Source organism: Pogona vitticeps, chromosome 6 (assembly GCF_051106095.1).
Source record: "Pogona vitticeps strain Pit_001003342236 chromosome 6, PviZW2.1, whole genome shotgun sequence".
Taxonomy (NCBI): domain Eukaryota; kingdom Metazoa; phylum Chordata; class Lepidosauria; order Squamata; family Agamidae; genus Pogona; species Pogona vitticeps.
In genome coordinates, this window is record NC_135788.1 from 112,220,718 (window position 1) to 112,247,090 (window position 26,373).

General features: G+C 42.7%; 1 protein-coding gene across 4 annotated transcripts; it reads right to left on the minus strand.

Moving 5' to 3' along the window:
* Positions 1-5,689: 5,689 nt before the first annotated feature.
* BCKDK (branched chain keto acid dehydrogenase kinase) lies at positions 5,690-25,431 on the minus strand. Of its 4 annotated transcripts, XM_072976894.2 has the most exons (15): positions 25,289-25,420; positions 22,510-22,656; positions 20,574-20,640; positions 19,267-19,349; positions 18,425-18,647; positions 16,936-17,004; positions 14,131-14,241; positions 13,669-13,716; positions 13,228-13,347; positions 12,599-12,697; positions 9,996-10,069; positions 8,542-8,670; positions 7,696-7,785; positions 7,258-7,419; positions 5,690-6,710 (listed from the first exon to the last, which is right to left on the minus strand). In XM_072976894.2, exons 5-15 carry the CDS (start codon positions 18,620-18,622, stop codon positions 6,566-6,568), a joined length of 1,245 nt encoding a protein of 414 aa, XP_072832995.2. In that variant the 5' UTR covers positions 18,623-18,647; positions 19,267-19,349; positions 20,574-20,640; positions 22,510-22,656; positions 25,289-25,420; the 3' UTR covers positions 5,690-6,565. The 4 variants fall into 4 exon arrangements, with proteins under 4 accessions (XP_072832995.2, XP_072832994.2, XP_078233244.1 ...); XM_072976893.2 differs by lacking the exon at positions 22,510-22,656 and having other exon boundaries at positions 25,289-25,431; XM_078377118.1 differs by lacking the exon at positions 25,289-25,420 and having other exon boundaries at positions 22,445-22,598.
* Between the last annotated feature and the right edge of the window lie 942 nt (positions 25,432-26,373).

A 26,373-nucleotide genomic window follows, 5' to 3' on the forward strand; every position in this document is an offset into this window, starting at 1 on the left:
GTGTTGAAGAGTTTGAGGATACCTGGTCATATAAAAGGTCGGACCTGTGAGGTGGGGGCCTCTGTGCTTCCAAGGTAAAAGACTGAGCCAACTTAAGTATGAAGTTTGTATATACAGTACTGTAATCTCATGTCCTCTGAAGGAGAGGGTGGTGAGTGTCTCACACTTCCAATTCAGCCATGATAATGAGTCCCAAGTGGGCATCAGATTTGGACTTGGTGTCAGAGGTGGATTCAGATGAGGAAGGTGAATAATCTGAATCCTCAATGTCAGGTTTAGTGTGTGGAAACCCATTGGTGCCGAGGCAACAAAAGGGACATGTTGTGTGTTCTGAGGGGCTCTATTGGCTGTACGCAGCTCAGCATAATTGGAAGAGACACCTCAATGTTGAGACTTGGTGCCAAGATCCAGGCCCAAAGCAATGGATACCTGAGTGGCTTGATGTTGACTCTTGGTTCCATGGTACAATTCCAAAGAGAGATGGTGCAGAGGACTGGAGGAACACACCTGTTTGAGTGATGGAGACGAGGTAGATAGGAAATGACGATGCTTGCAACGGTGCTTCATCCTTGAAAGGACAGCTGGCTGCAAAGCTTCGGGCACATATGCCATTGGATGCCAACAGAGAAGCTTGACAAAGAGTTGGAAAACAACTGTTGTGAGACAGGTGAGGTCTCGGACAGGTGAGACACCGCTGTCTTGGGGTCTCGTGTCCATTGGAGTGCATTGGAGCATGTGCTCCTGTGGCGTCAAAGCCTGGGCTATTACAATTGGTGCTGAGGCCAAGAGATACTGTATTAGTACTGTAGTACTGTATTAAGGAGGCAGGTGGTTGCACACCATGGAGCTGAGGCCAATCTTGATGCTGAGATTGGATGGCACTGAGAGGAGGTGGTTTGCGCTGGATGGCTCCTGCAGGGGCTGTCCGCTTGATGCCAGAGGGAGATCCGCCAATGGCATTGAAGATGACGAATGTAGATGGTTGCAAGTTTTGGGAATGCTCTTCCTCAGGCTATGGCCACACACAGTAGAAATGGAAATGGGGGACGGGACCTGAATCTCAGTGGAGGGTGAGTGGGATCAAGGCAGTGGAGAAAATTTCCCTAAAGGGTGTTGGATAGAGATCATTCCAGAGACTGTCTGAAAGTGGGCAGGAAGATGGGCTTGGGTGCTCCCCATTGGAGGATGGTGTATTGAGACAAACCACATAACTTTGCCAAGCCTGGAATGCAGAAGAGGTGGATAGCTGAGCCTCGGGTTAGGCTTTTTCAGGCTTGGATTTGTGTTTTGACTTCTTCATTGCTGCATCTTTAGAGGAAGCTTATTCCTCTTTTTGGTGGTGACGTCTGTGATTGGTTTTGGTGACAAGGCTGGCTTTGATGCCGAAGTAGAGGCTTGCTTGAGGCCAACAGACTGACCCTTCTCTCACTGTTTGGTGGCATCTCCCCCCACCCCCAAAATAGAGTGCCAAGGTTAGTAATGCAAGAATTGATTTACTCTCATGTATAATGTCAGGGTTGGCTCCGCTGAGATGCTGGTCATGCTAATCTGGTTAATAAGGCAATTAAAAGAGACAGTGTGTGTGTCTAAAGCCTAATATATTGTGTACCTATAACATGATATTTATTAACAAAGCAAGTGGAAGCTACCTATCTCAGAAGGGTATAGACAAGGGTGCCTGGCAGCTTTTGCTGCCTTATGAGGGCACTTAAACCAGTTTATCCTAGTACAATAAGGGGAGGATAGACAGTTACATTGACACTGATTTGGAATCTCTGTGGAGGCTGATCCACACATGAACCATACCTTGGTTTCTTGAATGATTCACGTGTGTTACCTGAATTGCAGCTGCTGATATAAACAGTTTCTCTACTTTCAAAAATATTTTGTTGTTGCCCATTGTTGGTGAAATGAAAGTCATCTCTGATATTTGAGCGGCAATGGCTATTTCATGCCCATAAAAATAACTGGGGTGACAATATGCATGCACAGGAGTATGAATGCCTCTGATAGGTAAATATATTGTGATAGCCTTTTCATGATCTTTTTGTTGCTGTTGTTGGTTGTTTCTCTAAAACAAGTAAGGATTCATTCAGAGGCGTCCAGTTCTGGCAAAGTGTGGCCGTGCACATGCAGATAAACAGCTCTGCTTTTCACCTTTATTTTATTTATTGTATCTTGTTTTAAAGTTTTGACTTTTAAGCTAGGCACTAGTACCAGTGTCTTTTATTGTAAGTGAAGAGGTTTGAGGCAAACTCCTCCACAATTTTCTCTTTGGTGGAAGGGAGCCAAACCTGAACACGCTGTTGTAGCCTCCTCAGTTTTAAGAAACTTGAAGAACCTGAGAATTCCCTGGACACCTGGGATCTGTAACATTGCATAACAGAAGAATTAAATTCCGAGGTCAACGAGAAGAGGTCCTTGACAATACTGTAAACACCAACAAAACAGCGTTTTAGGAAGATAAGATTTGAAGCGAATAGTAACGATAAAACAGAGTGGGAGGCAAACAGGTGCATTGCAGAAGGTAAGGGCACAAGAGACATGCGCCAGCTAGAAAGTGAGGCCTGGACGTCCCTGGAAGTTTGTTGGCAACAAACTCTTTAAAACAACTTTTTAAAAACACTTATTTTAAACACTGGTTTTCTTGGAACGTGGTGCTGCGGATTAAACCGCAGAAGCCTCTGTGCTGCAAGGTCAGAAGACCTGCAGTCGTAAGATCGAATCCACACGACAGAATGAGCCCGTAACTTGTCCCAGCTCCTGCCAACCTAGCAGTTCGAAAGCATGCAAAAATGCAAGTAGATAAATAGGTACCACCACGGTGGAAAGGTATTGGCATTCCATGTCTAGTCACGCTGGCCACGTGACCATGGAAGATAGTCTTCGGACAAAACACTAGCTCTGTAAGTTGGAGACCGGGATGAGCACCGCCCTCTAGAGTCGGTCATGACTGGACAAATTGTCAAGGGGAACTTTTACCTTTCTTGCTAACATACACACATGCTTAAGGACAGAAATAGATGGTGTTACTGAACCTCTGAGGACTATAGATATTGTATTTGCTACTCCCTCACTAAGAAGAACATTCTGGTCAAAGGGGTGGTTTGGTGTCTCAGCTTTACCTCCCAGTAGAAAAGTGGAAGCATAAAAATAGATCAGTCCTCGTTCAGTGACTCTGAGATTGCAGACATTACATTATTTCCATCAGGATTTCATCAGGTACAGTGGATTACGCCTATCTTATCACGTATTACCCTTATCTCTGAACTCAGAAAGAAGCACAGTTGCTCTGGAGCTTTGGACCAATCCCCTACTCTGTCAAGGAATACTAGAGGATTCATTCAAGTGAATAGTCTGGTGGACTTTTCCCACATTCTCTGGTAAAATCTAAGTCTACCAAGTACCTCCTCCTCTTTGAAGTCCATCTCAGGTATCACACTTCCTAGAAATTTCTGTACGAGTGAGTCAGGGTCTCTTTAACATGCTCCAGTTGTGGAACGTTCTTCCGGGAAGGTAGGTTGGCTTCCCTATGACTGGCCTTTTGACAGCAAGGGAAACAATCCTGTCCCTTGGCCTTTCAGTGATTAAAGCCACTCTGATTTTTTGAGAGTCCACCTGTTTTTGTTGCAAGACATGTATTCATTTTTTTGTCCTTTTCTTGGTGTCTTTGCAAGTGCCTTAAGAAATAATTGAGGGAAGGGGTTGACTCAAAACTAAATCAATAAAAATATACAAGATATAACAAATTAGTACATTCGGTCATAAAAGCTGGAAAAGAAATTCATTTAGAAGGTGAAGGATACTCAACGTGTATTAAATTATTTTCTACAACATTTTAATTCCTGTTTATTCAGGGCTAATACTGGATTCACTCAATAGATGAGTAGAGAACTAGGGCAGAGAACTGGCGTGAACTTCTTGTGCATCTTTTATTTGTTTGCATATAAATAGTACTCACAAAAGACATATTTATGGCAGTCTAGGAGTCTTGGTTATCCTTTTGTCCGACCAGGGGCTCTGTGTTTTAACAGCTGCATAAGGGGGGGGGAGGAGGAAATCAACTAGTGCTGCACCCCCCTCTTGTTTCCAAGGCCGCGCTAAGGCGGGAAGGATCATGTTTAATGCAGATTGCCAACATCTGTCCTTGACAGTAATTTCCGTTTTCAAAACACAAAAATCACTGTTCCTTGAAATCCTACAAAACATCTTTTTTTTTTTAGTTTAAAAGTACACTTGCCATTGCACTGGATCCTTGCCAAAGACTTCTCCCCAGAAAAACTTAATTTGGAAATTGAAGGTAGCAGACTTGCATTCACGTGCAAAATAAACAGGCGTAGTATCCCATCCATAAGAAATTTCTACTTGCACCAAAATATAAGCAACCAGGCGAAAACCAAGCATGAGCGGCAACCACAACTGAGCATCTGTTTTTCTCAGATATTTACAAACAGCTCCTTTTTTTCATTCCCAAAGAGAACAAAGTAAATAAAATTTCTTGCTACTTAAACGACTGTGCTTTCGCTTTCCTGTAATAGCTTGAAGAAGGAAGTAAAATCTAAATAGATTATCAGGATAGTGTTGGTTACTGTTCAAACAATCCCTCTCTTACAAAGAAGGGGAGAAAGGGATTACTCGCCGATGGGACCTGTAGCAGCACAAATAGGTAGGGACAAGATTATGCCAATAGTTTTCAACATGCAGGAAAGTAAGCAGTGGAACCGTCAAGGATCAATGGTAGGACTAATGTTATGTAAGCTCTTAGCTGGACCTGAAATTGCACACCAACTATACATAAACTTTCTCATGAAAATAAACAGTGTGGATGGCCCTTCCTGCCTTTTCTTTTGGGGATCAGCTAGGTTTCCAAGTGAAGAAAACACAACGCTATGGGTGGACATTACTTCTTCAGCTGCGGGCTTTTGGGAAACATAATCCCACCAGCCAACTGCTCCAGCTTCTTTCAGAAAAGTCCTTCAAGAAATATGGTGATATTTTTAGGCTGTCCTCTTTTTTTTCCATATTAGAAACATCATAGCCATTGTGTTCATGGTGTACTCTGAACCTCCTAAATAAATAATTCTTAAAAGTATCTTCTTCTAAAGTTGAAGAAATGTAGTATTATGGAGTTCCATAATTTAACGATCTAGACATCATCTACAAGTGGACTCACCAATTACTGAACAAGGTATTTTAAAGGAAAAAAATTGAAATAGCATTTCATTTATGGGGGGAGGTGGAATCTAAGAAAGGTATGCTGCACTGTATTAAATAATAATAAAATGTTAATAATGTAAGCTACCTTGGATCCTTTTTAAGGAAAAAAATCTGGGTTAAAATATTTTAAATAAATGTTATTTCTAAGGTTTGTGTAAAAATGATCTGGTAGTTACCTTCAAAGAGAAGTGCCAAGACACTATGATTCTTGTGTAGAAATTGCACAGTATTGCTCTCATGTTCTCAGAAGGCCCAAGGAAGTCTTGTCTGCTGTACATCCCTCAGTGCCGTTTGCTTCGTCCGCATGCCCTTGCTGCTGAATTTTTCTCCTGCACACATTGGCTACTAGCTATGCGGTATCCCCACAATGGATTTAATTAGATATACAGACAAAACATATACTGCTTCTTGGTGAGTTGTTACTATTACCAATGACATACTTTTCTGTAAAAAGCAGACAGCATTTACTGCATTTGGGAATCTGTATTTCTTTTATTGGAGGATCACAGCAAGGGGAAAAAAGTTGCATACTCCTCCTTTTAATGCTGAGAAGGAGATGGAAAGGCAGAGAAAGAAAACCCTTATTCTGCTCCCTGAAGTAACATTTTTAACAGAAAGATCAAGTACAGACAAGGAGGGCAGCAGTATGAGATATCAATATGTAGGGAAGAGAGAAACCATCAGGGAGTCCATGCCATGGGTGGCAGACAGTCCAAACTCGATTTTGGTTCCCCAAATAGGTTGCTTTAAAAGAAGTCCTCCATTGAGAGTCAAGTAGCAAGGGTACATTTTTGGTGCTGCACATTGCAATGGAAGTCTTTTCTTTTTGACCAAGAATGGCTTGAGAGGGCCCAGCAAGATCAGTACATGCAATAGTGAGACACTTCTCTTCACATCTCCTTGAATCCATTAGAAACCAAACTGGGGAGGACCAGAACTTGGATGAAGTTGGCAGTGTACAGGTGGGCACCAAAAGAGTAACTTTGCTCCAATGCCATATAGTAGCTTTAAATATTCCCATTTAAAATGGGACAGACGGAGATTTGTCCATAGGCTCTCTCAATCATCTGAATTTGCCATTCACCACAAAGCATGCCCAAAGAAAGGACCGGAATAACTCACAGGACGTTGTGCCCCATCAGCAATTGCACAGGAATCATGGGGGGGGGGGAACAATCCTTTCTCACAGTAGCCAAGCATCCAAGAGGAGACAACAGCTTCACTAGAATAGCGTAATTCTTTCTTTAGGATCCATAGGAGAATGAATGCATCCAACAGGAACTAGATTTGGTGTCTATCTTGAGCTTTCTCCAGCAGCCAAGAGTCCAACCCACTGAGAGAGATCTTTCTAGATGCGAAAACTCTCCTCTTTGCCGTCAATGTGTTTGAGGCGGAGATACACATCTGTTCCAATTCCCTGCATGGACTGGAGGGTTAGCGAGCCACCCAGGTACTCGGCGTATGCACGGGAGGTGGGTAGCCCAAAACCAAACCTACAAAAGAAGCATATGCAAGAAACGATGGATGAGAAATTACTGCAGAGAAAATGATAGCAAAGAGTAGCGAGTGAGGGGTTCTTTGGCCGACAACCAAATTTTGGAGATGCAGATTTAGTGCTGCAAGGCAGATTCATATGGTGGGGTAAGCCTCACTGCATGTAGGCCTTCATTCCATGGAAAGCTATTATCGAGTTATATGGAACAAGTGGGGTGAGGTTTCAATGAAGAGCTTGAGAAAAGCTATAAAAATGAACAGGCTATATTATGTGCTGTCATTGCATACATAAAAAAAGAAATTGAATTTCCTTTCTTCCTCTTTTAAAATGACAAATTTCTAGCGCTTACTGTGAGAATCTGGTAAAAATCTGATGCAACTAAGCAAAAAGTATGAAGTGGAAGCTTTGGAGTTAATCCATTTTGTTTTCACTGGCACCAATGAAAATGATTGTGGGTTTATAAGACATCTCTTCCTGAAGATAATGACCCTGCCTTATCTTTTCAGCAGTAACTGCTAGAAATCCCACTTTCCCGTGGATCTTACCCGTGCATGGGCCCGGACTGGGCACTGTTTCCCATTTCCACCATGTTCCCAAAGAGGGTATTCATCCGGGGATCCTGGGCACTCGCCTCTGCTGTGGTGAAGTGGTAATCTGTTACCTTATCAACCTGGTCATGAGGGATTCCACCACCTCGATCTGAAATCCTGCCAGGAAAATAAAGGACATGATCAAACAGCCACATGTCACAGTTCAAGGCATTTTTTTCTCTTCCTGCCTTTATCTCCTAAGTAGAGGTTAGTCATATCCCTCTCGCTGTTGAAATAAAACACACCTCTAATAGACCATCTCAACAGCAGCATCCAAAATGTTCACAAGCAACATCCATCCACTGTTACCAAGTCCCTGCCGTGATGACACCAACTGGCAGTGGCCTTTGAACCATCTATTGAAACTCCTCTTTTGCATTCACCAGATCTTACCGTATGATCAGGTCAATGTCATTGTTAGCGATGGTGATGAGTATATCTGGAACATTGTAGGGTGTATCCAGGTGGGACTCCATGGTGGCACTGAAAGGAAGAAAATCAGACTGGGTAGTATCCTAAGCACTGTCTTACACTTTTCCACTTGATACTGTAGTATGTGAAAGGTCTCTCCAGCTGAGAAATTCTTGCAGCCTCTTGGTCTTACAGCCCAGTAGCCAAAAATCTGATAGGCTATTTCAAACTGCTATACCAAACTCAGCTCCTACCTCTGTAGCTTGTAGCTAAAACCACCTCTTTTCTTTATGGCAGTTTTCATTTCTCCTTCCCACCACTGCTTCTTGCTCTCTCCTCGCCCCTTCATTATCTTGGATTTTTCCGCTTTCTATCATGCTTTCCTAAACTCTTGCTTTCTTAGAACTTTCCTTTCCTGACTGCCTTGTTGTCAGCTGGGAAGGACGCAGCACAAAGAAATTACAGCAAAAAGTCCTTCTCTTTCCTGGTGATTTGATGATGGAGAAGCACTGAGCTTTATCGCTACCCTGCTGCCATCAAGTCATTTGGTGAAAATAGATCTGGCAGTCAATCAAGATCATACAACTAAGCAGGACTAATATTTTGTCTGAGCCGACTGTTTCATCCCTCTGTGTCTTGTTTATTCTTTCTGAGTCAGTTTCAATGAGACTGCAAGAGTTGTTCCTTGCATCAGTCTTTAGAAAAGCTAAACACATGGACAATCATTACAGCAAATCTCCCGAGGGAAAGGTCTGTCTCTCTGCTTCCTTTATGGATACAGCCCGCAGGACAGCTCTGCTACAAATAAGAGGAGACACGAACACTCACCGCATAGCATTCTTGAGGAGTTCTGGAAGGATGTAATCAAGAGGCATTGGGATGAAAGGGAAGCGGGCGGCAACATGCCCGTTGATCCTCACCTGAGGAGCATTCCCATACTTGTGCTCACACAAGCGCCTGCAGGGAGACAGGCAAGACAGGGTGCTTCAAGCACATGCTTAACTTGGTTATATTATAGCCTGTAAGTGCACATTATGTATTTAATGTCCATCCCTGCAAGTTTAATTTGATTTACTACTGCCAAGTGAAAGACAAATATTTTATTGATTGATTGATTGATTGATTGATTGATTGATTGATTGATTGCATTTATATGCTGCCCATCTAGACATAGTCTACTCTGGGCGGCTCACAAATAGTCATCTTTAATAGCGAGTTTGGTTCTGGAATGTTAAATTTCACAAATCATGTTGACTAGCAATTTCAGCAAAGTTCAGGATAGGTTTTATAACCTAGGCCTTATACAGATGACTAGATTTGTTATTGTTTTAGAGACTACATGGCTTTTTTCTGATTTTTTTCCCCCTGCACCTTGCAAAATACCCTTGAATGGCAGATCAGGGCACCAAATGAAGAACATCATGGACTCTTGACACCAGCCAAGCAGTACTGCATGCTGAAGAAAGCATCTGCCACATAAAACAATTGACTAGGCTTTGATTTGGCTAAAATTGGCTGTTCTTGGGGGCTGAACTAAATTTTAATCCCAACTCTGACGGAGCCTTGCCGTGCTTCTGTGTTTTCCCTAGTCAAATAGAAACTCTTTGCATTTCAAAAAGAAGACAAAGGAACGCTTGCTGGTCCTTTCTTTAAAGAGCTGGGTGATAAATTCTCAGCTACTAGCTGAGAAGGAGCTTGAAATGACATCCTCCTCCCACAAGCATTCAGTACCTTTGAATTCATCTCAAGAAGCTGACCTGGCCGCAACAACGGCCATGAAATGTTGGGACTCTAATCAAAGGATATAATTTTCTGAACTATCCACAAGAACCTGGTGTTCAGCCTGAGGAAGATAAATTATCCTCAAAAGCTTGCTGTCCGTTGTTTGCTTAATTTATTTTAGTGGTCTAATAAAGGTATCACCTGCTCCTTCATTTGTATATTGCAACTAAACATTAAAATGTTATTTTAAATTACTATTTTGCCATTTGTCATGGGTTAAATCCAATTAATAAGACAAAGGTTGCTGCCCAAAAACAGCCTTTATAAGCAACAAAAGAAAATCAAAACAAAAACAAAACCACTGGGGGACCATTAAGAGTCACAAATTCATTTTGTGCATAAGTAAAAACAGCAGATGAGAAAATGGCCACAAGAGGGAAGCAAAGACTGCTGTATAAACAAGTATGAACAACAACAAGGCTTTGGGCACCTTTAAGACCCAACATATTCAGTGTGATCTTTTGAGGATCACCATCCACTTCTTCAAATACGAGAAATACCTGGCAAAATCCACCCATTTCTCAATTATTTTCTTCGGAGACAGGCGGGTGCAGATGATCCCAACAAAGTCTGGCTGCAGGAAGATGCAAAAAGAAGACGGAAATGACTGTTCATCCAATACAAAATGCAACCTCCACAGTGCCGGCAGTGATCTTTGAAAGCACCCATTCAATCTATCTAACCAAGCAACGAGGTGAGGGTTGCATTACACAGGTGCAAGCATGCCTGTTGCACAATTGGGCACACACCACCTAATGTGACCAGCACCTCTTTATTAATGACAGTTTGATGCAGAGATTTAAACAGCTTAAATGTATGCACAAAATTCTGGGCATTATGCTCTTCAGGAACGATGCACAGCCGTTTTCTATGTGTTCATTATTTCTCCCCGATCAATACATCTTTCTATTCCTTTCTTTCTTTCACTTCTCTATCTCCCCTACAATAAATCTAATATCTTTTGATGTCTCTCTCTTAGATTCTGTAACTGTACACATTTTAGTTCTTTTTCATGAATTCTCTTAATCCTACACTCTTAGCATTTCCTCTTAATCCTACACTCTTAGCTGCTTGATGATTACCAAATACTCCTTCAACATATATTGGCCAAGATCCTCCTGCAAACCCATAAAAACTTGCTACACATTAAGAAATCACCACAGACATCATCAGTTGCACACTCAGACATAAAATTGATAAGTCACCTCAAAAAGCTACATTATTCATGCTACAGCACCATAAAGAGGCAAGAATAAATAAATAAATAAATGAGGATTTGGGCCTGTATGTTTTCTGTCTGTTTTTACCGTCAAACAACAGTTTTGAATGTTTTTCCCCCTCAGAGTTTTAAAACAAACCTTTCCACATTTTTGCTGTCAGCAAAACCTAAAGTCTTTTCACCTAAAGTTAGCCACAAATGCTGGTACCTTGGTTCCCTCTTTCTGTATTTCAGTTATAAACATTACTTAGATTATGTTTTGAGATATTATTTATACAATTTTAACTTTCGATACGTTCAGTGTTTTTTTCTCCTCAGTCTTTAATTATTTATTTAGATACACGGAATAGGATTTTCTATGACTAAATTTTTAAGGCTATGGTTTTTGTACTGTATTTTGTAATGTATGTGTCTATAAAAGATTACTAGTTCTTTTCCCTCACTTCTAAAAGGAAAAGTAAATTATCAATTATTTGGTAATCCATTAAAACAATTAATGAACTTCCATTCCTCTCCCCATGTTTGTGACAGGTCTTTACCAGATTATTCCTCTCAGGCAACTGAACTTAAAACATGTTTTTTATCCTTGTTACAGGCTTTACTTTATATATTGTCCTTTTGGGTAAGGAAGAAGTGAGAAAATCCTTTTATGGCTATATTCTTTCTTCCTGTGCAGTATACAAGTTTATGAAATAAATAAATTGTCCTTTAACTCTCAAGAGTCTCCTGAACAATTTGAAACCTGAATTTGAAACAGTTTTGCCCAACCGTCACTAACTGCCAACCCACTTTCAGCTTTGTTTTCTGAAATATGAGGGGCTTTACTCAAGCAGAACTCTTGCAGGGAAGTTTTTATCGCCCTTTTAAATCTTCTTTAAGGTGCTTTTAGGAGTTTTAATAAAAATATGGAAAAATTATGTCCTTTCCTGCCAGCAGCCCGGTTTCACTGTCCTTTCAGCTGGCATCAAGTCACTAAACTTGCTACTAAAGGCATACATATTCACACACAAAATAGTAAGATAATCAGATAATGTTGTTTTACATCTGATAGTCAAAGGTTCTGATTTTTTTTTAAGTGGAGGGAATGTAGCAAAATTCACAGTGTGTGCTTTACATACAGAAAGTTACAGGTTCAACCTCCAGCATAGTTTTAAAAATGTTCTTATGAAACAAGACTGGGAGACCTCTAACCTGAGGACCTCAGGAACTACTGTGGTTGAAGCCATAATACTGGATTAAATGGCTCAGTGATTTGGCTAAATCATTATTGTAAAGGTTTAATTGTTTGTGAGCTGTCTTGGTTTCCCCAATGGGGGAAAAGGTGGCATATTAGGCCTCACTAAACATCATATTGTTCCTCCTCCATTAGGACTCTCTCTCTCTCTCCCTCTCTCTCTCTCTCTCTCTCTCTCTCACACACACACACACACACACAGAGAGAGAGAGAATGGGAAACAACATACTTTTACCAGAGCAACTGAAGAAAGCAAACCTTAAATACAGTGGTGCCTCGCAAGACGAAAGTAATTCGTTCCGCGAGTAGCGTTGTCTTGCGAAATTTTCATCTTGCAAAAAGTGGTTTCCCATAGGAATACATTGCAATGCATTCCTATGGGAGCCTCGCAAGACAAATGAATTATTTTCATCTTGCGAGGCATTGGTCTTGGGGGGGGGGGAATTGTCTTGCGAAGCATGGCCATAGAAGAAGCTGTCCTGCAAGGCACCACAGCGATCGCAAAAACCATTCGTCTTGCGGGTTTTTCGTCTTGCGAGGCACCACCGTATTTTGTTTAAATGCTTGTTAGTCATTCTTACAAATACATAAACATGTGTGTGTACACACACACATACATATCCAGTTAAGATAAATCTATGCATATAGACCTTATCCTCGTGCAAGGCAAGGTGATGAGTGGCTAACATCCGGATCCCAAGGCGGGAGGTGAGGGTCTTGTCTAGGAAAGAACGAATCACTTTCTCATCCTGGAAAGTCAAAAGAGAAGCAAAGAACTTTGCAAAGTTGCCAAGGCCACACAAGCAGCTGCAACAGCTGTCTGGGAAACAATCTTTCCAAAACCTTCTTCCAACTAGTCTTCACCTAATTTCTTGGGATGGATATTGATGTGCCAATAGATAGAGATGAAGTGGCCGTCCTGTGCCTCCCAAGTAAGACTGGGAGGTGGATTTGCCTCACAATTTCTCCATTTCACCTGTTACAGCTCAAATTCTGTGCTGGCTTTGGAGAATTCTCTAAAGTCAATGAAGAAGGAACCACGACAGAGCTACACTATATGAATATGAAGCAAGCGTGGATCAATATGCCAGCCGTCCTGAGAGCCAACACTTTCCTGTTCTAGCTCCAGCCTCCTGCCTACCTCTGAGATTTTTAATTCTTTTTTCCTTCAGGGTCATTGACTTTTATATGTTATGGTTCTAGGGCCACAGTATTTCTCAACAGACGAAGCCTAACCTGAAACAACCCGAATGGGCCAGAAGAGTCAGCCTTGGAGTACCTGTATATGCTTGCGGCATTCCCGTAACCCTTCAGCCAGTAACGTCACAACGTCTTTGTGATCGTCTAGGAGTTGCCGGACCAGTTTGCAATACTGGATATCAGATTCTTGGTCCTTGATCTGTGCAGAGAAAAGAGATGAGGGACAGAGATAGAGGGGTATGGGGAGGGAACAGGAAAGAGAAAGAAAATTTCTGTGCAAACATAAAGCAGCCATTTAGCCAGAACCAAGAGTCCCATATAAAAAAGCACAGAGCTCCCGGAAAACACTGAAAGGCATTTTGAAAGAAATAAAAATAAGTACTGCATAAGGGCACCGTGATCAATGCCAACTTGGTTTGCTCACTGTTTATCTTATGACATCCCACAAAAATGACTCAGGACAGTTTATGATTTTTTTTATTTTTATTTTTTGGTATTTGAGAATCTATGACATACTTACTGAGGGATATTCACTCAGTTTCTGGAACGCTCGAATGTAAAGCTCATGCTGAAGGAAAGAAAAAGGGCAGCAGTGACTTAAAAGTTTCTACAGACTACAAAACCCACGTGCTGCTAAGCCTAATCCTTTGGCTACTTTCCCGAGGAAGGGCAGATTTTTAAATAGGCTTGTTCTTGGACTTCAACTCCCAGAAATCCTGGCCAGCAGAGGTGGTGGTGAAGGCTTCTGGGAGTTGTAGTCTAAAAAAACATCTGGAGGCACAAGGTTGGGGACCACTGATGTAGAGGATTGAATCTGGGCTGGGCTCTATCGCTCCACAGTACTGCACCCAGTTGTCCTTGGTGATCTGCCACGTACTAAAGAAGTTCAACTCTTTTTAAACTATTGAAATCAGATACTGGTGAATTCAGAATGGCCTCATTGCAACACCATCCCTTGTTTATCAACCTCTGGCGCACGTACCACATGGAGGACAGTGGGGTTGCAACCAATGATGAAAGGGAGGCTCCGAAAACCTTTGATGCGATGAGCAATGCGGACCGGCAGTTCATGGTGCAGGTAACGGGCACTTTTCTGAAACAAAGGGCAGGCAGACATCAGTGATGATACAGCAAAGAAAATGCAGCTTTGAGTTCTCTCCCCAGTTTTGAAAAGCCTAAATTGGACTCAGTCATAACAGGCTATAATGTCATCATCCAATGTTGTCTCCAGGAGCAGAAGTAAAATCCTGATAAGCAATTGGGCTGAGAGAGGCAGGTGTCCTAACCGTTCATGGCGCTATATGGGTCTAAGAACAAATTTCTCTCTCCACTCCAAGCTAGCCAGCAAACTCCTTGAGAGTCTCCCGTTCCCTTTCATGCTTCTTTCAATACAGCACTGTCATTGTAGACAGATGTGCAAGCCAAGAGATGTAAATAAACAAACGGCACCAAGGTTTAGGATCACTCTCTCGACAGCCCTCCAGGTAAGCCAGGTTGGAAAGGACAGCCAAGGCTACGAAATGGGTAGCATGCTTAAAGCTATATAACATGACCAGGAGAAACTGGTAGATTTTTCTGATTCACATATCATGCCCTTAACTCACATGCTAAAGTAATCTGTAACCATGACATCAAGGAGACTAGTTTTGAAAGAAGAAAGCTCATGTAGCACTGGAAAAGGAGCAGTTAAACTTGGTTTTAATCCCCATGAATCTCATTTACAGGTTCTCAGTATTTCACAAAGACGTCCTCTAAGAATTAGTGTGATCACTAAACAGAGAACTGAATATACCGACCACAGCTTCCTGGATGAGTGTAGAATAAAAATGTAATAAGAACAAAATAAATTAAATATATAGGTTTGTCTTTCTAAGCAATCACTCTGCCAAATGATAAACATCGGTAGATAATAGGCAGGTAGGTTAGTAAGAAGTGTTTCTGTCTGATCTTTATGCTCAGTCAATGTCACAAGATGTGAAGCGGCTTCACTCAGCTTGGACCACATGGGCGGCAATGGCATCTGAGGAGAACTCAGATCGCCTCAAAGCTCAGCATGCAGAATTACAAACACTGACATGGCTTCGCTTTTTCCTCAAGGCATTCAGGGAGACCATAGCCAGTTGAGATGTGAGTTGGTGTAACTAGAGATTTCACTGACACACAGTAGGGTACAAAAATCCCTGCCCTAAATCAAAAGTGGATCTCCCTGTCCTGCATAGCGCCTGTACTTGACTGGGCCCTGGAGTTGTTGTTGTTGTTGTTTTGGTGGGCAACATGGTCGCTTGGATGCACTCTTTGGCCATGTTCTTCCTGCAGCGCAAAGACAAAGGTGTGGTCCTGGTGGAGGAACTGAGAAATAGAGATCGCAGCAGTGAAAGGTATTGTGTTACAGTATATGTCCCTAGAACGATGCTTGACTTCCAGAGCATCATTTCTTGATAGAAACAGTTATGTTATGGCTTCCCCCATGAAACACTTGTAAAGGCATGAGAGATTCACAATCTTCACAAGCTGCTGTGGACCAGGACAGGATTAGACCATTCTTTCCATCCTTGTGATTCTATGGCTCTCAAGGTTTCTAGAGAGAGCAAACTATTACAACTCATATTAAGATCTTGATTATTTTTTTTTTTACATTTGCATTGTGGTCGTCTGCCGATAATTTTTCAGGGCAGCATATCTGGTTCCCACCATTATTTCTTTTTATCCTCACAACACATTTTTGGGTCCTGATTGGGTCATGACGGGCTCAAAGCCAAAAAAGGATTAGAATGCTGATACAAAATGGATGCAATTTCCTGCAGAAAGACTGATATCCTAAAACACTTGAGAAAGCCACATACAGTACAATCCTTCCACAAGACTGTAGCATTTAAAAAAACCACACACATAGGGAAATAATGTACTTGAAAGATACACCCCCTAAAGTCAAAACATCTTCACATGCAAAATAACCCAGGTCTGTCATATAGATACCGTTTCCCTGAAAATAAGCCCTAGTATGATTTTTCAGGATGCTCATAATATAAGCCCTACCCCAAAAATAAGCCCCAGTTAAGTGAAACCCCAACCTCCACCATTGTGCAATCAGAAGATGATGACATGACTGTATTTGAATCAATGTAGATGGTTGTACATGAAAAAAATAAAACATCTCCTGAAAATAAGCCCAAATTCATTTTTGGAGCAAAAATTAATATAAGACCATGTCTTATTTTGGGGGGAAACACGGTAGTAATTCTATCATGTGCATTCCTGAAGTGCTGAAATCTGATGAAGACCGCACCATTTTTTAAAAGGCACGTTTATATTTGACGCATGCAGCAGAATCATGAGGTGCGGCTGTCAAGTTGATTCTGACCAATGGCAATCTCCCTTCCAGGATTTTCTAGCTATAGAGTGCTCAAAAGTGGTTTAATGTTTCTTTCTTCCGGGGGCCTCCTGGGACTGTGCAGCTTGCCAGAGTATACAGGACTTTCCCCTGGGGGGCACAGTGGGGAACTGAACTCCCAACTTTTGGTTCTGAAACTAGGTACCCAACTCACTGAGCTAGGCTATTCAAGGTCCATGTAAAACATTTTATGTTTGAATACTGCCTTCTCCAAAAGAAGAACCTGTCCTGTGTATGGAAGACTAGCCTTCAAGCCAAGACTTAAGTCAAGCTGGGGAAAGAATGCTGAAGGAAATGGAACAAAAATAAGATATAAAGAGTTGAAAGCAAGAAAAGAATGTGTTTTGTACTCTTGAGGCTTTAACCATTTAGAGCAACTGCTACCCTCACACCTACCAGCAGGTGGCTCCCATCTTGAGAACGTCCAGAATACAACATGGTGGTTGGTGTCAACCTCACAGAAGGCTGAGAAGAGAAGGAAAAAAATGGTTTCAAAGCCTCCAAAATGTCCCCACTAGGACAAATGGATGAATAGCATGCATCCTGAACAAGTCCAGCCAAAAAAAACCCCTATCACCTTTAATGGCTTGAAGTTAAATACAGTGGTGCCTCGCTAGACAGTTACCCCGCATGACAGTTTTTTCGCTAGACACTGACTTTTTGCAATCGCTATAGCGACTCGCAAAACAGTGATTCCTATGGGGGAATTTCGCTGGATGTTTGGTCCCTGTTCCGCAAACCGATTTTCGCTAGACCACGATTTTGACAGCTCCCTCCACGCTCGCAAAATGGGTGTTTTCAGGACCTAAGCTTCGCAAGACAGCGATTTAAACAGCTGATTGGCGGTTTGCAAAGCAGCTTTCCTATGGCCGATCTTCGCTAGACAATGACGATTCTTCCCCATTGGAACGCATTAAACAGGTTTCAATGCATTCCAATGGGGAAATGCTTTTCGCTAAACAATGATTTCGCTAAACAGCAATTTCAGTGGAACGGATTATTATTGTCTAGCGAGGCACCACTGTAGATCATTTTGGCTGGACAGATATGCTCAGAAGTCCTGCCAGGGCTTGGACGCGACGACGTTACAGGCAAATAGTTATTTTTGTACTGAGCAGCTGCCATCCCCATCGACAATAAGACAACTATGCAAAAGACTCATGCTATGTTCTTCAATGGCTTCCGTCAAAAGCTCAGTAGGCAATGTGTTAAATATATGGAGAAACTTTACTCATAGAGCTTTAGCAGAATGGCAGATAGATGTTTTATTTAATTAACCAGCCATTTCCCCAGGGCAGCCTCCAGATGGCGGGACCAACATTAGGCCCCTTAGCTGATGATGTAGACCACCTCTCCAGGGCCAACGCCAAGCTGTCTGGGAAACTCATTAAACTGTGGTGATTAGCAAAACGGGACCCAAGGGCTGAGTGATAATTCTATTCCGCACAATAGATGAACGAGGCGATTTCTGAGGAAAATGTAAGCACCAAGGGGACTCTACTCCCACATCTCTCCACACAACTAATCAAATGTCATTAGCCATGCCAAAAATCAAGATGCTGATACAGGTCATTTAATCTTCTGCTAGGCCCAAAATCAGGACTGAGGAATGCAATCTTGCCTGCTCAGACCTGTCTTTTGCATAATGCTTATGCTTCTGGCTTTCAGTTTTGGAAATACTCCTTCTCCAACTGCAAAGAAGCATGAAGTCAGACAGCCTAGATCTGCTCCTGGCTCACAGTCTACAAATGCACCAAGCATTGGAAAAACTCTGCCACAGAACGATGCAGGTTCAGAACAAGGCAAGCTGCCCCGCTGCTAAGCTTACAGTGGTAAATCTGAGTTGTCAATGAGAGATCCGGTGGAAGCAGCTGTCATTGCTCACCTTTTCTGCCGCTACGTCAATGGCTGACTGGTTATAGAAGGAGGTAACCGTCTTGGATCGCTCACGAGCCAGTTCATGGTGCTGATCAAAAGCCGAAGAGGACCGATACCGGAAAGCAGGGAGAAAGAATGGGAGTACACAGGGAGCCCGGTTCCCTGTTCCCCCTAGTTCCACCATCAGCAATGTTTTCCACATCATTTTCTCCTTCACAGATAGCTGAAGACTAAACCAAAAGGAGTTTTAGGTATCAGCACCGTATTCTGCATTTGGAAGCTCTCCCCATTCCCCCACAGAATATATCTGAATACACTTCACTCCCTCCTTTAAGCATCTGGCTGATTAAAGTCAGAAACAACAAGTCTTGATGCCCACGGCAATTCTCTCATGATACCTCAACTGGCTTTTATTTGGTTCAGTTTTTAGCCTCATCACAGAGGCAGTCCTAATATTAAGGTAAAATGGCTTCCTCTGATGGCAAATCTAAGTGCAGCACATGGGAAGGCAGAAGGCTCTAGAATAGATTCCGGGGTTTATAAATGAGCATACAACATCAAAAGAAACTTGACTCATGGGACATTATATACTGGGAGATTATTTTAAAAACACCCTGTTCTTTTTAATTACAGTTTCCTTGAAATGTGGGTCCAAGTTTCAGGTAGACAGCATTATATTATGAGTAGCTTCTGATACGAGACTACTGGATAATAAAAGTTTTGGAATATATATAACCAAGTTATAGCCAAGGGCAGATTCGGCCAAGATGTCTGGAACCTTACTGCTGATACCAATATTAGTGTATATTTCTGATAAGTAAACCCTGGTTAAGAATATGATCTACTTACTTCTAAGATGACAAGTTACAGTGATAGTCCTGCTTTCTCCAGGTCTGGGCACAGTCCACTGGGGTAGGGCCTTGATGCATTCCCTGCATAAGAAAACACAAACCCAGATTACAAATGTTAGACATGCCATCATTACTGGAAACTTGACTGCCAGTCCTGAATGCATGAAACGTCTCTGCTGGAAAGCCCATTCTTTGAAGCCTTATAACGGCCAGAACCCATTCACACCTAAAACCACTTGAAACACACAATCCCAACTTAAGATGGACATTTTCCTCACTAAGAGCCTCCTCCTTGTTTCTCCAGCCATCACACCACAAAAGTCATGTGGTGGCGGCGCTGCGGGTTAAACCACAAAGCTTCTGGGCCACAAGGTCCAAAGATCAGCAGTTCGAATCCACGCAGCGGAGTGAGCTCCTGTCGCTTGTCCCAGGTTCTGCCAACCTAGCAGTTTGAAAGCATGTAAAAAATGCAAGTAGATAAATAGGTACCACCAGGGTGGGAAGGTACTGATGTTCTGTGTCTAGTTGCGCTGGCCACGGAAACTGTCTACGGACAAACACTGGCTCTATGGGGCTTGGAAACGGGGATGAGCACTGCGCCCTAGAGTTGGACACGACTGGACATTTCTCAAGGGGAACCTTTACCTTTTTGCCACAATATTGTGAGAGACCTGCTGATTATGAGCCCATGTGCTCCAAGGACGACATCTTGCATTCTTACAATTGCCACCGGTCATACAAACACTGGAACAACACTCTTAAATGCCCTCACAACATGCAAAACTTATTTCACATAAATATTATCATGTATTTGCGAAGGCTTTCACGGCCAGGATCTAATGGTTGCTGTGGGTTTTTCGGACTCTTTGGTGACACCCATCAATCACAGGGACATAATCTCTCCTCCTTATCACAACAATACACCCACAACAAGACACACTAATCACCCATCTCCTGGATAGGACAAAAGCTGATCTCATAGCCATAAATACCCAACTCCCAAGCAAACTGCACCAGAGCACAGAGTGCTGTCCTCTGAAGATGCCGGCCACAGAGACTGGCGAAATGTTAGGAAGAACAACCTTCAGAACACGGCCAAAGAGCCCAAAAAACCCAACAACAACCAATATTCTCATCTCTTTAAAGTGACACAGTCCTACAGCCCAAGGTAGAACTGCGTCACCTAGTTTTATCAACTCAGTGCTTGTAAATGAGCAAATAAATATAAAATAAATAGAAATTGCGGAGGGGGGGGGAGGAAATGAGAACAAAGATACCATTCTAGTCCAACAGAAACCTGCTTACCTCAAGTAAACTTGGTTATCTTATGCCAGTTTCCTTGTATTACAAGAACGCATAGCTCTGTTTCCATCTGAAAGGGGCAGAAATTGAGAGAAAACCCCATTACCAAAAAGGCATGGACTACAGGGGAAGTTTTTGAACTACTTACTGCATGCTAGTTAATTTACCAATTCACGTGTCATATATTTTCAAGCATAAGATTGTTCCTAATGAAAACAAAACACATTAATGGCCAGGAGACACTTGAAAAGCCATTAAAAATAATATTGCCTTGAAACAGCTGATCTAATCAGGTGTACTTTTTCTTACACTTCTTTTTTAAAGACTGCTCTCGTGCTTGAGTTATTTTCCCCACCACGTTTGGTTGAATATTCAGCCTGGAAAACACAGAAACCTGCCCATTACTTCATCCAGACAATAGCTGGTCCTGACAAAGATATGATACCCTAATGGTGCCTCTGGGATTTTTTCCAGCAGACCAAAATGACCACCCCACAAAATGAGTGTCCATAAATTGTTACGTGCTCTCAGGGTGGTCACGAGAAATTTTATACAGTCAACTCAATGATATTATCATTCCCAATTGGAAAGAATAAATTTAAGACTGGCAGGGATCTGTATGCACTCATAACTGGGAGACAAAACCTAAATACTGTATCTATATCTGTGCCCAGGCTTTCTGCTCTAACTAGTGCCCCTATTCGTTTAAGGACGTTCCTGCGATATGAGTGTGTTCTGCAGTGTATCTCCCTCCTCTAGACATAGTTCTGAAGCTGTGTCACATCACAGGTTGGACCTTATGTATATAGTGGCAGGAGCGTAGTGATTATGTTTATCATCATAAGCACAATTCACTGCTGATAATAAAATAATAATAATAACCACTTCAAATGCAGAAAAGGAACATACTAGGAAAAAATTCTGGCCTTGCCTTTTCTCCACCAGTCCTTTATATATGAATTTTCCAGATATTGACTGCAAAGCCCACCCAGTGCAGCCAGAGGGGATGGCTGGTGGGAGTTGAAATATGAAAACATATGTTGGAGAGAGAGACACATTCCCCAACACTTTTGGCAAAGTGTAAAATACTTACCTGCAATCAGACATACTACAGCCCAGACACAGGTCTACCACCTCAAGTCCTAGAGCAAAATGTAAGAATCCTCAGAATGCCAGATACTGGTAGATTCTCACCTTCCATCACCATGGGTGTCAATGAAGGCTATAATCCAACATCATCTGGCAGGTCACAATCTGATCAGCCATACACCAGCAGGATGCAAATATAGAGGTGACCCATCAGCCACAACTCCTAGGTTTTACTTGGGGACACAAACGACAGCCCAGTGCTGTAGCAGCTGCTTTACATGAAGGAGATTCCATGTTCAAACCCCATCATCTCCAGGTAGATCTATGAAAGAATCTTTCCCAAAACTTTGAAAAATCACGGTCAGTGAAAGGTAATAATATTAGGCTAGATGGACCAAGGGTCTCACTCAGCCTAAGGTAGCCTCCCTTGTTCCTATCCTAGCATGGAAGTAGGAGTTAATGCACAGAATCCCAAGCACCAGAACTCCTGGGTTCTTTTGAGGCAAAAACCAAAGCAGCTGGAATTCAAGGATCTCAGTTGCTACCTATTGCAAACTAGAGAGGGAAAAGTGGCCAAGTGCGGTAAGGTCACCAAGAGTTAAGATCCCATAGGCTGAAAAAGAGGTTATGAGCCAAAAGACGCAGGTTTCACCACCAATGCTTGTAGGCAAGGAAGGCCTTGGGGTTCAGGGAAGAGTGAAAACCAGAACTCCAAAGTTCAGCCTTCAGTTCTTAGGAAAGAAAAAGCAACATATTTTCTTGAAGTTTTAAACATATTCACCCACCTGGCCCCAAGATCCACTCAGATCCCCCGAATCTATACAAGCGACGCCACAAGAAGTCTAAATACCTTGGCTCAATTTGTCTGACTGTTATGGCCGATCGGTCCGGCTGCTATCAACACAGCCTTCTAGCGCTTGGCAAAGTGTACACGCGCACAGCAGCTGCCCGGCTCCTCCCTCGCCTTCGACCTCATTTCACCTCAAGCAACTGAAAACTTGCAGGGAGGAGAAAAGGAGAAGAGCTAAAAAGCCTCCCGGAGAAGGAAGCCTGGGAGATTTCAGGAGGTCTGTCAAAACGTTTACAACCCCAAATAGAGCGGGATGCTAATGCCTGAAATTTAAACATCGCCTGATTTCAGTCTTGTTTCCTAATTTATTGTTGCTTATCAAGAGGAAAAATGTTCCCCAGGGGAAAAAAGGGGGTGTGGGACACATAAAATACACACACCTAGGTTATAGGCTTAATTTTCAAAAGTTTAAAACAATACACGCAGGGAAAGAGTTCAGGTAAGACAGAAAATCTGCAGTCCTTAACATACGGCATTTCACATTTACTTAAGAGATTGTTACTCCTTTCTATATAAGACGGAAGCAAAAACAACAATCCAATTACAAACATATTTTTGTTCTTAATTGTTGAAGATCAGATCTCCCCTCTAGATTAGACCACAACATTCCCTAGCTAGCAATTACATCAAAATAAACCATTCTCTAATTCAGATTTCGTGTTTAAAGTATGTTTTTAATTACCATATGGCTCTGAACCTCCGTATTGCTTGTGAACTTTCTACAGTTACAGAATCCTAGACTGGAGGGAACTCTGATCCCTGCTCCCAAAACTCCATGCACAAACTCCCATCAGCTAAATATTTCATACCCCACCCCTAAATTTCAGAATATGCCTACGGCCACATTATTATACAGTTATTTAAAAGAAATATCAACAGGTTACTCTTACTAATAGATTGAGAAATTTAGATGATGTTATGATTTAACTAGTAATTTCTTGAACTATGTGGGACGTTTTAAAACCATGTTGTATTTCATCTTTGCAACATACTGATAAAGATGCTTTTATTATTCTAATTTTACAAATTAGAAATTGAAGCTGCAATGCTGCCTTTTCAGATTCAGGTACGATTTTGTCTCAGGTTTGCCAGATGCATGCCAAAAAATGATACAGTGGCTTTTGAAGTTCCAATCTCCTAGAAGCTCTTTCCCAAATTCATTATTCAACAGAAATCAAGATCAAGGCAGGTCGTAACAAGTGATTTCTTTCATCTCATCGTCTGCAAGTACTTAGCTTCTCAATGCAATTTAAATGATTCAGACTTGTACCCCACCTTTCCTCATAGTAACCTGTATGCTACTTTTATACAATACTCTTGCAGCACACACCACTTTATGCAACTTAAGCAAAGAGGAAAAATACCTGCCTTCAGAGGTTAAAATGGAGCCAGCAGCTCGGTTTCTCCTCTCTGCCATGAGCTACATACATCTTCTTCCAAAGGTTTTGGAACAATGGCCCCGTTCCTGCCAAGTCCAGCTGTTTACATACCCTAGGTCAGTGGTCCCCAACCTTGGGCCTCCAGATGTTCTTGGACTACAACTCCTAGAAGCCTTCACCACTACCTCTGTTGGCCAGGATTTCTGGGAGTTGAAGTCCAAGAACATCTGGAGGCCCAAGTTGGGGATCACTGATCTAGGTTACAGCCAGTTCAGAGGAAAGGAACCACAGGACATCTTGGCTGGCAGCCCAAGCCCAATTCAGTACTAGAAGCAGAAATCTATGCTGGCTCCTGCAGTTACCTCTTCTTCCTCAAGCCCCTTTGCTTGAACTTACTAGGCTCTTGGCATTCACTGATTTACCCCTATCATAATCACTTCACTGTCTGATGCTGGTCAGCTGCATTGTGTCCCAACCCAGAGAGCAACCAAAATGATACAGGACAAAAAATACAGAAGATAGCTCTTTGCCCCCAAGGAGCTTACAGTTTAACAGGCATGGGAGAGAGAACCAAGGGAAGAGGGCAGGATGCATAGGTACCAAAAGAAATTCAGAGGGGATTTTTCAAAGCTGCAGGTGTATTATTTCCCTGGAACGGACATGAAAAAGAATCCTTGTGTACCTTTGGCCTGATTTATTTTAGCCTGGAAAACATCCCCCTTCTTTTTTTGATACCAAAATAAACCTGAGTCTTAAATATTTGTTGATTTTTTTTATTTAGACTGTGTATAGTTTGCCGCTCTCCTCAAGAAGACCCAAGGAAGCTTGCAAGATTAAAACCAACAATACTGCAAAAAGGAAAAAAAGCATCCTAAAAACAAAGAAATAAAACAAAAACAGCCAACAAGACTTCCTTTCTTTTCTAGTCTACGTGACCTGGTTCACTGAGCGAGGCCCAGGAAGACTTGCTATCAATCCTTTCTGAAATATGAGATGGGCCTTTGTTCACAGCTTCCCCAAACCTTCCATTTTTAACAGATCTTTCCTTACGGAAGGAAACATCCCCACCTCTCCTCTCTTAATACGTCCACCCACGTTGCTTTCCTCTCCCAGGGAACCCAGGAGTCCGGGCTCTTCCTTCCCCCACACTCATCTTACAACCCCCCGACTCCTCCCAGTGCAAAACGGAGAGCCCCCAAACAGCAAACGGGACGCCCCTCATCCCTCTAAAACCACCGCTCCTTTCCTTTAGTTTAAACCACCCAGGAAGTCGGGCATCCTATCCTTCACCCTTTGGGGGTAGGACTAGAACCCAAGGAGCGGCGATGCTCTCCCCCCCCCGCCCGCAGTCACAATGGTACTTTCCAAAGTAGTGGTGGGGGTGTCTTGGTGTCCCTTACCGCCAAGTCCAAATGCCGCAGCGGTTTCCACGCCTGACGAAAGCCGCCGCCACATTCTCCCTGGAAAGAGGGAACTGAGGCCAAGCAGCTTTGGGGTGGAGGGGAGAGAGAAGGCGAAAGAAAGCAAAGGCCTGTGGGAAATGTAGTCCCACGAATGCGCACTCCTTAAGCTCGAAGGGCAAGCAAAAACTACGACACCCAGGAGGCCCCGCGGGACAAGGCCGGCGCTTAGGCGCAAGAGCTATGGGAAATGTAGTCTTGAGCTTAAAGACGCGGGGGTATTATTGAAACGGCCGTTCAAAACACATTCCGGAGGAAGCTACCGTCTTATATCCCTGTTGCCTCAAAAAAAAAAAACGACGGACTCTTGGGACAGCTTAGGAACTGACAATAACTACAATGGCACCGGCATTACCTAATGCTTTTGTGTTGAAGGCGGAATTAACCCTGGAAGGAGCTTTATTTTGGTGTGTGTGTGTGTTTAGTCGTTTCATGGGAAATGCAGTCCGCTAAGGTGGCGAAACTGCCAACTAATGCCTCTAAAATCCAGGAGAGTGGATGGGAATTGTAGTTTACGAGAGAGAAAGCGTTACACACAGCAAAGTATGTACTTTTCCCAAACAATTTCCACTTTCCATTTTGAAAAAGGAATGTTTTGTAATACAAGGATAAAAAAAAACAATGTCTCTTGTTTTATGCCTCAGATGTGAGCTTCAGGACAGTCCCACCACTGCCACATACTCAAATCTGTCTTTGTCACAAGACAGGTGCACGTCTGAAGAAACAGCCTTCAGAGGAATCAAAATCACCGTCATAGTGACCCCCCTGGCTGCACCTCCCACTCAGTACCGGGGTGCACGGCCCCAGTCCTGCCAGAGGCCAAGAGAGCTCCTCAGTGTTTTGGGGTGCTTTGTGGGACCCCCCCCATCAGGGGCTAAGTGTTCCTCCCACAATCCTCTAGTGCACAGGTATTAGCATATGCTAATTATGGACAGAACACCTAGCATTAGCTAGGTGCACTAGGATTGTGGGAGGAACTTAGCCCCTGTCGGGGGTCCCGTAGGGCACCCCAAAACACTGAGGAG